At 35.7% G+C, this 13,419-nt stretch overlaps 1 protein-coding gene across 1 annotated transcript in view; it reads right to left on the bottom strand.

Moving 5' to 3' along the window:
• Nucleotides 1–13,419, bottom strand: part of LOC120532552 (centromere protein H-like) — a 28,932-nt gene that overhangs the window by 13,849 nt on the left and 1,664 nt on the right. The window contains exons 2-4 of the mRNA XM_039758633.1: nt 11,094–11,228; nt 9,455–9,510; nt 7,594–7,642 (exon numbers count right to left, since the gene is read on the bottom strand). Of these exons, the coding sequence (XP_039614567.1) occupies nt 7,594–7,642; nt 9,455–9,510; nt 11,094–11,228 (240 nt within the window). The remainder of the gene's footprint in view (nt 1–7,593; nt 7,643–9,454; nt 9,511–11,093; nt 11,229–13,419) is intronic.

Here is a 13,419-nt window from a genome sequence, read left to right as displayed (position 1 = left end):
TAGTGTAAAGTTAAACTTTCTGTAACCGAGTCCTGCCATAGAGAAATAAAGGTGGTTATTCCCAAGTAGACTGATGTTTTGCTGAAGTATACTGTATTGATACACTTATGCTCTTTAATCCATATAATTATTTCAACAGTCCTATTAAAATATTTGTTGAAAGTGATACAATATGATCGCAAAAATCTTGCGAATGTCAAGGAGACATTCACGAATCGGATTGAAATGGCCGAAAATTTAGTTGCCAGTGCAGAGGAAAAAGCAGTAAATGTCAGCTCCGAATGCAAAAAACTTGGAGACAGACTGGCTGCTTTGGAAGATGGGAGTAGAAGGTATAATGTCAGAATTGAAGGTCTGCCTGAGAATCGAGACAGTTCAAACCCTATGAAATTCGCAGCTGAACTTTTTTCTAAAATAATCGGGGACGACTTTAAAGCAGAATCTGAGATAGCAGCGGCTTACCGCGTACACGGATCAAACACCGTTAGACCCCGACCAAGATCTTTTATAGTTTGTTTTAAACGATTATCATTTAAGCTAGAGGTGATGGCACTCCTCAGAAACAAGGAAGATATTATATATGAAAATAACCACATTCGTATCTTCCCTGACTTCTCTCCAGCAACAGCTATTAAACGCGCAGCCTTCTACAACATTAAACAGCGGTTCCGTCAAGCCAGCATCAAATACAGCCTCTTGTATCCGGCAAAACTGAAAGTGGAATGGCAGGGTCAATTCTATGTCTTCGCTAGCAAGGAAGAAGCAGAAAAGGAATTAAGAAAGCTGATCCAGGGACTATTCTGATACATAATAGTGAGTCATGGCGGTTAATGATATAGCAATGATTAACAATCTACTGTCTGATCTGTTTGTTTTAAAATATGGGTTTTTATAAGAATATATTCTCATATATTATCATTATTACTTAGTATTACTTTTTTTATTCTTTTTTCTCCTTTCTTTTTTTTTTTTTTCTTTTTCTTTTCTAATTATTTCATCTCTACCCTAAACGAGACTGTTCAATATCATACCCTTGGTTTATTGTTATTGCTATTACTGCATTAAGACTTGTTATGCTAAGTCTGGACACATTTTTAACACCATTCCCCGGGTTTATTATCTGGGTGTATCATTTTAATGCACTAAAATTGCTGAAGACTATATATATATTTTAAGTGCAAAACTCTTTTTTTTAAAGACTATATTGGTAAGAGATATCTCTATCTTTTAACCCTACTTATCTTTTAACCCAACTTATCAGACCCCTGGAGGTTTTTAAACCCAAATTCAAGAACATATTCTTTCTACTCACCAGTATATCATTGCTACTCAAGGATCGATTACTTTTTTATAGACAATAACTTCTTGCCTAAGATTAAATCTTGCAAATACGATGCTATTGTTATTTCTGACCATGCACCTATGATCTTGGAGCTAAAATTACTAAGCCCCATACACTCACCCCAGATGTCGCCTCAACCCGCTTCTATTAGCTGACGAGAATTGTACTGAATTTATATCCAAACAAATCAAATTCTTTCTAGAGACAAATGCATCCCCCGAGATCTCTGCAGGAATACTCTGGGAAACTCTTAAGGCCTTCTTAAGAGGACAGATTATCTCATATCTTTCCCACAGAAATAAATCCGAGGCCAAGAAAGTAGCAGAGATAAAAAGCGAAATTATTAAAATAGATGAAGAACACGCCAGACTACCAAGCGAGACTCTACATAGGAGAAGGCAGGCTCTACATTCGGAATTAAACCTCTTGACAACTAAAGAAACTGAACAACTAATTTACAAATCCAGACATCATTACTATGAACATGGGAGAAAGCGAATAAGCTTTTAGCTCAACAAATTCACAAGCAAGAAGTGCGCAACGCAATCTCGGTAATCACTAACATGAACAGAGATAAAATCGTCGAACACATAAATATATATATATATAAATATCACTTTCTGAGACTACTATAAATCTCTATATACTACTGAGTTTAAGGAAGACAATACACAATCTAATGCATTTCTGGATACATTACAGATACTAAAAATAACTTGATAAACCTCTGGCGTTATCAGAATTACTAGATGCTATAAAGTCACTCCAAGGCGGGAAAGCAGCAGACCCTGATGGCTACCCTGCAGAATTTTACAAGAAATTCTCCGCTCAGCTAGCTCCTCTCCTATTAGCAACATTTACAGAAGCCAGAGATAACCAATTTCTTCCACAAACCTTTCGCCAAGCACTAATCACTGTCTTTCCAAAACAAATTAAGGACTTATTACAATATGCATCATACAGACCAATTTCACTTCTGAATAACGACGTTAAAATACTCTCTAAAATCATAGCCAGATGGATGGAGAAAGTTCTCCCCTCGGTAATATCACAAGACCAAACTGGATTTATTAGGGGCCAGCACTTATCTTCAAATCTTCGACGCCTGTTTAATGTAATATACTCACCAACTAAATCAAACACCCCAGAAATATTATCATTGGATGCAGAAAAAGCATTCAACATGATTGAATGGAAATACCTTTTTACTACATTGGAGAAGTTTGGGTTTGGCCCGAACACTTGTGCATAGATTAAATTACTGTATACTAACCCAGAAGCTTCAGTTTGCATCAACAACATTAGCTCAGACTACTTTAAACTAGAACGTGGCACTAGTCAAGTATGCCCCTTGTCACTGCTGCTGTTTGCGATTGCCATTGAACCACTGGCAATACATTGTCAAAATACTGATCAGATAAAGGGGATTAGCAGAGAAGGACTGGAACAGAAAATCTCATTATATGCAGATGATATGGTACTGTATTTATGAGACCCACGAAAATTCTGTGCCTGCAGTCTTAGCAGCACTCACAGAATTTTAAAAGATCTCTGGTCTCAGAATTAATCTGAATAAAAGTGTACTCTTTCCAGTGAACTCTCAAGCATACAGTGTGAAAAACTATTTGCCCCCTTCCTGATTTCTTATTCTTTTGCATGTTTGTCACACAAAATGTTTCTGATCATCAAACACATTTAACCATTAGTCAAATATAACACAAGTAAACACAAAATGCAGTTTTTAAATGATGGTTTTTATTATTTAGGGAGAAAAAAAAATCCAAACCTACATGGCCCTGTGTGAAAAAGTAATTGCCCCCTGAACCTAATAACTGGTTGGGCCACCCTTAGCAGCAATAACTGCAATCAAGCGTTTGCGATAACTTGCAATGAGTCTTTTACAGCGCTCTGGAGGAAATTTGGCCCACTCATCTTTGCAGAATTGTTTTAATTCAGCTTTATTTGAGGGTTTTCTAGCATGAACCGCCTTTTTACGGTCATGCCATAGCATCTCAATTGGATTCAGGTCAGGACTTTGACTAGGCCACTCCAAAGTCTTCATTTTGTTTTTCTTCTGCCATTCAGAGGTGGATTTGCTGGTGTGTTTTGGGTCATTGTCCTGTTGCAGCACCCAAGTTCACTTCAGCTTGAGTTGACGAACAGATGGCCGGACATTCTCCTTCAGGATTTTTTGGTAGACAGTAGAATTCATGGTTCCATCTATCACAGCAAGCCTTCCAGGTCCTGAAGCAGCAAAACAACCCCAGACCATCACACTACCACCACCATATTTTACTGTTGGTATGATGTTTTTTTCTGAAATGCTGTGTTCCTTTAACGCTAGATGTAACGGGACATTTGCCTTCCAAAAAGTTCAACTTTTGTCTCATCAGTCCACAAGGTATTTTCCCAAAAGTCTTGGCAATCATTGAGATGTTTCTTAGCAAAATTGAGACGAGCCCTAATGTTCTTTTGCTTAACAGTGGTTAGCGTCTTGGAAATCTGCCATGCAGGCCGTTTTTGCCCAGTCTCTTTCTTATGGTGGAATCGTGAACACTGACCTTAATTGAGGCAAGTGAGGCCTGCAGTTTTTTAGACGTTGTCCTGGGGTCTTTGGTGACCTCTCGGATGAGTCGTCTCTGCGCTCTTGGGGTAATTTTGGTCGGCTGGCCACTCCTGGGAAGGTTCACCACTGTTCCATGTTTTTGCCATTTGTGGATAATGGCTCTCACTGTGGTTCGCTGGCGTCCCAAAGCTTTAGAAATGGCTTTATAACCTTTACCAGACTGATAGATCTCAATTACTTCTGTTCTCATTTGTTCCTGAATTTCTTTGGATCTTGGCATGATGTCTAGCTTTTGAGGTGCTTTTGGTCTACTTCTGTGTGTCAGGCAGCTCCTATTTAAGTGATTTCTTGATTGAAACAGGTGTGGCAGTAATCAGGCCTGGGGGTGGCTACAGAAATTGAACTCAGGTGTGATACACCACAGTTAGGTTATTTTTTTAACAAGAGGGCAATTAGTTTTTCACACAGGGCCATGTAGGTTTGGATTTTTTCTCCCTAAATAATAAAACCATCATTTAAAACTGCATTTTGTGTTTACTTGTGTTATATTTGACTAATGGTTAAATGTGTTTGATGATCAGAAACATTTTGTGTGACAAACATGCAAAAGAATAAGAAATCAGGAAGGAGGCAAATAGTTTTTCACACCACTGTATAATATTAGATTAGATACCCTACCTTTTATCATTGCAGAACAGTTTAAATACCTAGGGGTAAACATTACAAGTAAACATAAAGCTCTATATCAACAAAATTTTGCCATCTGCATGGAAAAAATTAAACAAGACTTGCATAGATGGTCAACCCTTCATCTCACACTAGCTGGAAGAATTAACACTGTTAAGATGAATATTCTTCCTAAACTCCTTTTTTTATTTCAAAACATCCCAATATACATTAATAAATCATTCTTTAGGCAATTAGATTCAACAATAACCTCATTTATTTGGAATTCTAAACATCCACGCATCAAAAGAGTGACCCTACAAAGACAAAAGGCAGAAAGAAGGCAGCATGGCTCTACCTAACTTCCAGTTTTATTACTGGGTAGCAAATATACAGGCGATAAGAACCTGGACACAAATAGAAGAACATACACAGGCTTGGACCGCAATAGAGGTAAAATCCTGCAGTACTTCTTTGTATTCCTTGCTCTGTGCTCCAATAAACACATGCTATCGGCAATATACAAATAACCCAATTGTGCTCCACTCACTTAGAATCTGAAACCAATGTAGAAAGCATTTTAAGACAAAGAAGCTTCTATCTGTGGCACCTCTGCAAGAGAACCACCTCTTTCAACCTTCACAAACATATGCAGTTTTTAATATCTAGAAAAAATTTGGAGTTAACTTGCTTAGAGATCTTTATATAGACAACGTCTTTGCATCCTATGAACAATTACATTCCAAATTTAACATTCCAGCTACACATTTCTTTCACTATCTTCAAATCAGAAACTTTGTTAAACAGAACCTTCCAGATTTTCCTCACCTTGCACCCTCATCCATGCTGGAAAAAATATCGCTCAATCTCAAGGATTTAAGACTCCATCTCTACAATATATGATAAATTATTTTACAATCCCTCCCTTTCAAAGATCCAAGAGGACACTGGGAAAAAGATCTCTCAATTAATATATCAGAAAAGGAGTGGAAAGTAGCAATGCAGAGAATTCACTCGAGCTCCATATGCAAAAAGCATACAATTATACAACTTAAAATTATATATCGAGCACATCTGTCTCGAGTAAAACTCTCCAAAATGTTTCCAGGGCATGATCCAACCTGCGAACGTTGCAACCAAGTCCCAGCCTCCCTAGATCACATGTTCTGGGCCTGCACCAAATTAACATTATTCTGGACAAAAATCTTTAAATTACCTTTCAGATAGCCTTGGACTCACAATCCCTCCTAACCCATTAACAGCTGTGTTTGGGGTTCTTCCAGAGGGGCTTAAAGTGGAGAAGGACAAACAAATTGTGATTGCATTCACTACACTTTTGGCACGCAGACTTATTCTGATAAACTGGAAGAACCCAAAATCTCCTCTTTTAAGTCAGTGGGAAACCAATGTGTTATATTATTTGAAGTTGGAAAAAATCAAATACTCAGTTAGAGGATCCGTACAGACTTTTTTCAAAACATGGCAGGATCTAATCAGTAATATTTTAAAATAAGTTCATAAAGCACAGAGAATTTATTCATTTAGGTATGTTTACAAGCCTTAAATTTAAAGCCGTTTGGCTTGCTCTCTCTCTCAGGGGTGGGGATCGATCGGTTCTTAACTTAATTTTTCTTTTTGTAAAAACTTGATTGCTTTGTATGGATTGTAATAAAATTAATAAAAAATAAAAAAAAAAGTCTTGCGCAGCCAAATGCATAATATATACATCTAGAGACAACTATAAGTGAATTTTACCTAAATGTAGTTGGGAACATTTAGAAAGTTAACTCAATTTGGAATCTCTAAAGTAGGGGGCAATGATTTAATCAGCAAAGAGTGCTTTTGCTCTGCTCAATGTCATCTGACCAAAACCAAGTCTACAGTTAAAATGGATAAACTGTCCTTTTAAAAAGGCACTTGTGAAATAACTAAGCATGTGTCGTGTGTATGTGGTCAATGTTGTTCATATTTAAGACAGTACAGTAAGAGTCAATGCAAGATACAAAGAATTGGCAGCTGTGTTCACAAAATAAAAAATAACTGTACTATATCTATTTGTACTAAATGGTATAACCAAACAAAAATGAGGTGAAGAGAGCTCCTGTTAAGCCACTGATAATAACGAGCCACAGGATAACCAGATTTCAATACATAATTCACAGTACACTGGAAACAGCCAATGTGCTGAGCAACACTCTAGCATTACCACAGACAAGGCTGCACAGTCTACATGAATAACTAAAGTTAATATTACCGTCTAAATGTACATGCTAAACCTGCCATACTAGAATATAGTTATAGCACTTTAACACATAGTATATACTGTATATACAGTATATACCACAGTAGCACTCTAAAGACTAGTTTCTGTTTTTATACCATGGAGTTATGCAGTATTCAAAATGACAAGATATATAAATGAATGTTCAAACTTCAGTTAACTTGTGTTACAGAGCTCTTTTACTGATAATAGCAATGGTCTCTTTTTAATTTTAGTTTATTTATTTATAAGTTTATTGTTAAGTTTTGTTTTTTTTCTTCAATTTGCTTTGATTGTCTTTGCTTTTCCACCCCAGGCATTTAAAGTGCACGGATATTTTGGGCAGGTTTTTAGAAAGAAACCGTGTGAGCAAAGCCTTTTCAGTGGTAGATGTTGTCACTATTCACTACAAACTTTTTAATGAGCTGTCACCAGACAGATTTTCTTAATCAAGAATCACATCTGAAGCCATGACACTAAAATCACAGTAATGATGAATTTGTCAATGAGCAATCAAATTACTACAAAAAGAAAGCTTTAAAAACTTTTTTCACATTATTTTTAAGCAGCATGTATATTATTTTATATATATTTTATTCCTTCTTTAATTTCAGTTTATTGTAGTATGTAAGACAACAAAATGTTAATGTTAATTTTTATGCTTTGCTAACATAGATACTTGTTTTATTGATCAAATTTAACCCAGCAACTTTCTAACAGTTAAAAATAAATAATAAACAGGCAAAATAATATACTTACATATCCAGTTTTGCCTCTGAGGTGGGATTTAAAAAATTAGAATCTTCATCTGTTAAATTAAAAAATATATTGTGAAAGGGAATATGGTGGAGAATAATATTTGAGCATCAAAAATACTAATGTAAAGCTCAATGACATCTGCTTTATATTTAATGCATTATCTGTATTATTATAATCATTTGCCTCACACGCCTTGGTGCTTGGGAATTTTGGGGGTCAAAGTACTAGGTGCTGGCATGCAGAGGCACACTGTGAAACAGAAAGGTGTGTATACCTGCCCACTTCAAGCCATGCATACAATTACACAATAATGTATTCAAAAGGCATACTTTGTACACTTTCAATTCATTACTTAATTACATTTTTAAAAAGTTAATGTGACCAAGAACTGGATCACTATGCTAGGCTGAATGGCATGTTCTTGTCAGCTTATTTCTTATATTTTTAGCTTGCCAAGGCACCTAATGTCCAGGTGTTTAAAGCCAATGTTGCTGGCATTGACTTTGGCTCACCCACAAACCTGTAATGGAAAAAGCATGTTTGAAAAATGATAAAAGGGTGTGAAAATTTGTAAATAGTTTTGAAAGAACAATATGAAAACCTCTGACTTAAGGTAAAAATTGGCACATCCTTATCCCACAGTGGTGTTTGGGCCTTTCCAGCATTAGGCTTTCTGGTTCTGAACCTTTGTCTGTGCTTATTGAATTTCTGTCCAACTTACTATTAAAACATTTGCACTGGATTCTTGCAGAATGTATTTAGCTAGCAAATGTTTAATTTCTTTAATTTTTCTATTACAAACATGTTTCATTTTGTTATATGCAAAGGTTCAAACTAGATGCCGAACTGCCACAATTTGCAGATGTACTGTTAATGTGAGGTAATATCCACCTGCATGAGGCAGCCAGCAGCAGGGAACAACCACAGAAATGCAACTCCACACTGGTAGGAAAAGGCAGCTTGAGATGCCAGTATACAAATGTACAGGACCATGCTGACCCTTAAAGAAAGTGGACAGCATGGAGGATACCGTTGAAACCTAACTTTTTAGAGCTACTGAGATTTCAGAAAAATGGTATATAAGGAATCATTACACAGAATGTCACTGTAGGCAATTCAAGGTAGCTTGTGACTCAGGAAGTTGGCCAAAAATGAAACCACAGCTGTTTGTGTCCTCTACTATGAAATGGGGCATATCAGAGCAAGAGAGAAACAGCTGGGCTGAAAGTAGTTAACAAACTATTGTTACTAGCCAGGTAAATTCGAAAAATGTATCTCATTTAAGGGCAACACTATTAATAACTGACATGAAACCACTACTCCCACCCAATGAAAAGGTAGAGTGTGTCCCCTTAAAATGTGGCACTGGTAAGCTTCTCTGAACATTTCTGAAAGTCAGCTCTAATCTGACGTCACTGTTTTCAAAAAGAGCTTCTCTTTACCCCGACAGTAGTTATGAGCTGGGGCAAAGGCTCACTTGTGGGAGGAATTTTATTTAACAAGTTGAAAAAATTAACAACTACTTAAGCAGTTCATTTTTTGACAGCAATATACAGTATACATATATTACAGTTCTTTTAAAATAGCCCCGTCCATTAATGAATTGAATAAAGGCAAAAATACTGCATTTTTCATGGTATTCTGCAAAATACTTATTATTAAAAACTCTATGGAAGTTAAAATCCACTAACTAGGATTTATGCATTTTTAATTAGTTAGCCCCTGCTTAAATAATGAAAGGGCATAAAACCATAGTATTCTGCAGGTGCTATACTGAATGTATTAATGGAATATTTTTAAATAAATGATTCATTTAGAAGAATATACAGTACGTGATCTCAAAAAAAATGGAAAGACAAACCAATTTTAAGCCTTATTTTCATATCCTCGCACTGCTTTGCCAGTTGGTGCTTCAGTCTAGAAGTAACAAAAAACGGGTAAAAATTACAGCAAATTTATCAATAGAAGTGTTTTACTGTGCTATTACTCTAATCACCATAATAAATTACATTACAAATACAAAAATTTTAAGAGAATATAAACTGAGAAAATGTTTTTCAAAATATAGTGCAAATGTAGATTAAAGAAGCACTCTACCAAAATGTATATTTTGTTTTTGTTGCTTGCCTTAAGTGATTTGTAATGATGGCCAAGAATAATTTCTAATTTCATGTTTTCATGGAGAATGGCGATAACAATATTTCTGACTGGGAGCCTATGGTAACTAAGGATGGACAATAGCAAACGCTATAAAAAATGTCAGTGAAATAAACCTCACATTACTTGTGCCACGTAATCCACATTTCAAGTCACTCAGGCATATACTAAAAACTTTTATAACACATGTATGTTTTGCTAAAATATTAACTAAATACCTTTGGAAAATGAAAGTAGTCCATAAACAGGAACTTTTGAACTGAAGACAGAACCCTTGACCAAAGAATGGGACTGAGGCAGGTCTTCAATTCAAAAACACACTACTGTGTGAACAGGTTTCCAACTTATTTATTAACATTAAAAAAATAAAAGCTGTCTAGCCATCACTACAAACTACATGTGCTAAAAAACATTTAAAAAAATGTATAATTCTGTTGTGGAGCACTTGTTTAAATGTGAGCAGCAGATGTAAACACCTCATGTATGCAGTATTTTCCCTACTATTGAATTTAGTGGTTTAATGTGTGCTCCATGTGTACTAGCCCTGGATGGAGGAGGGCATTGCTGCCTCCAATCTTGACATAAACTGAATTATTTTATTAAAGTGCTGTGAAACGGGGCCCAGTGCTACTGAGTTGACTATGTCGGTTGTTAACTTTCTTGCAGTGCTTCTGTTCTTATTCTACCTTTTTTTTTGTCAACTGGCTGCCAAAATGACCCCTCACATGGCACTAGATACAGCTACACTCCTTAAAAGTGACATGCCTTCCATCTTAAAAACACACTGTGAGCGATTTAAAGATGCAAATCTGACACTGCCTTTAAGCAAAAACATCATTCCCCACTTGACCCTAAAGGAACTGCATTTCCACAAGTTTTAACTCCTTTAACTAAATGAATGCCATCAGCATTTGAATAAAACACAGTATATGTCCTAATGGTACATACTGTTTTAAACTGTGCTGTGAGATTTTTCTAGTAAGGAAGAACATTTACTAATCATGGATTCACTATTCATGGTTTACATTATATTAAATTAATATGAAATAAATTGTCTTTTAATAGTGTTTTCTGATGGAAAATAAAGTGAAAACGTTAAAATGAAAACACACTGTTAAACTACCAAAATTATAAGATAATTATTTGATTGGTAGAAATAGGTGACAGGATATTATCCTGTAGCTCTTCCACTCTCATTTGATTCCAGATATTATACAGAAATTCCATCGCGCTCTCCTGTTATACACACACATTATTTTTCATGACTGGCATGAATCAGCCTTAGAATCGACACCAGATCTCTAGGAATATTACAAATGTTAAAGAAAAAGACAGTACCATACCTGAACATATACTTATATGATTCTTCATTATTAGAGGTGGGATCTGCTGGGGTCCAATAATTTATTTTTACAGCTTGTCCAAGTTTCTGACTTGCAGTATTCAGTTTCTGAAACACATCCATATCTACAGTGTTTCTGCAGGACAACAAATTACAAGTATTATTTTAAAATACAATTGTATGAAAAAGAAAAGTGTTAATTTAATCATGCTCAAATTTAAAATAATTCCATACTTTTGCAAAACTGCAGCATCACACACAAAGCAGGAGCCAATTTTGGACAGGGTATTAATCTGTCATGGAGCACACTAGTATAAAATATCAACATTGATTCACACTGGGCCACGGTTGCCAACTACTGTACCTAGTAATCTGCACGTCTGCAGCATTACCCTTGTACATCTGCAGGGTGTGGGTGGAACAAACGAAAAACCTACATAATGAGTGGGAGAATATACAAACTCCAGGAGGTCAATAACTGGCCAAGACTTAGTTTCCTGGAGCTGTTAAGACAGTACTGCTAACCACTGTGTGACACAATATGCAACAATGCTGTAAGAAATACTTAAATTATCTTCAAGTCATCCATTGATAGAATCAGTACTGTTTATGGAGTATTACTTTTGAAATACAGTATTTGTATTATTTTAAGAAGATAGCTTTTAGTTTCAGGTTAAAAAGAGTTACTTTACAATCATTAAGAAGAAAGGAAATAAAGTGTGCCGAAAGTTTAGCTACCAATCCATTTTTAACCTTTTTAAGTCTTTATTAACCATTGTATAATTAATCTGCACCAATCTAGGGATCTATATTATTGTATTCATTATTATAGGATTATCTGTCCATGAAGCCCAACACTTAAGAAAATAATGCATCTACCTTCTTACTGAACTTCTCTAGCTGGAATGACAAATGACAAAAAACACTTTAAAATTAAATAAAGTACTACATCATCCACAGCAATATTTTGGCTAATACTGTGTTTATTTTTCAACAGATGCACTTAAACTCAAAGGCTAACCACAGATGTAAGAAGGAATTAGGGAGACAGATGTTTCACTAAAACTTCAAACCAGGCCTACAGATACTGATGCATTTGCAGCATTCAAGGTCATTTCACATCCTGAAAACATTACTGTTTGTAACTACCATTGGAAGACTACACTGGACAGAGCAGGTTTTACCTATCATTTTGTACAGATGTTTTAAATAATGTATTGGGCAAGCAAATACTTGAAAATTACAGAGTCGCATACAAAATAACTGTCCTTATAAAACAGACTCCACAAATCTTCAGAAATTACAATTACTTTGAATGTTTACTTGCTAATCTGAGAAAAAGGAAAAGGTGAAAAACACATAGACTGTATAGGTATAGGTACAGAAAAACAGTAAGAGCCCAGCACTTTTATGTTTTACTTAAAACGATAAATCGGTCAAAGTGTATTTTTTAGACAAGAATAATCTTTATGTGGAAATGTGTGGAATACAAACTTGAACTTGAATGCAGTTATTCTAATGTTAAAGTTCATATGCTGTTAAGTCTGTTACCTGGTCAAACTCTGTTATTCATGCAAACCCTATCTTCAAAACATCTGAAACCAAAATAATAATGGGTTTAAAGCTCAGTTTTTATATGAGTGGAAGTGGCTTCAGGTTGCTCAAAACAGATTCCAGATTAAACAAAACACATGCATGTTGAACTAATGTATCACTTAGTTTGTTTCCTTTCCTGCTCTTATACACTGGCACATATGCAATTCCAGTGTATATCGTTTCTCTGAGAAAATAAAGTTTGATTCCTAGCTGATTTTTATGCCGGTGTATAGGTTAGTTAGATCTTGCTGGTCAGATTTTCTCCTGCAAACCATGACCATACATTTATTTTAAGTGTCTCCTCTAGATAAGTGCACTTCTTCAGGGTTGGGTTGCATAGCAGCTGGAGCTTATCCCAGCAATCATCAGGTGGAAAGCAGGAATAACACTTGGACAAGGCGCCACTTCATTACGGAGTGAACATATAGTAGGGCCAACACAGCAGTGCCAGTTCACCTAACCAGAATTTCTTGGCCTGAGAAAAACAGATATCCATCCCCTACCTAGGGATTTACAGCGCTGCTAGCACAAGCTCAAGCACTTAACAATATGGATGATTAAAGAAGACATCATGGTAGAATAGGGGGTGGGGGACATGCTTTGGTACAGTAGTTTTTCTATTAGAGTTAGGAAATATCCAGGGATACCTTTTAATTTTTCCAAACCATTTAAAGCTAAAAATGTTACTAACACATTATTAATGTGATATTTGATAGTTACTGACACCGGAT

Source organism: Polypterus senegalus, chromosome 7 (assembly GCF_016835505.1).
Source record: "Polypterus senegalus isolate Bchr_013 chromosome 7, ASM1683550v1, whole genome shotgun sequence".
Taxonomy (NCBI): domain Eukaryota; kingdom Metazoa; phylum Chordata; class Cladistia; order Polypteriformes; family Polypteridae; genus Polypterus; species Polypterus senegalus.
The sequence above is the reverse complement of the archived record's forward strand: the minus strand, read 5'-3'. Positions and strand labels throughout refer to the sequence as shown.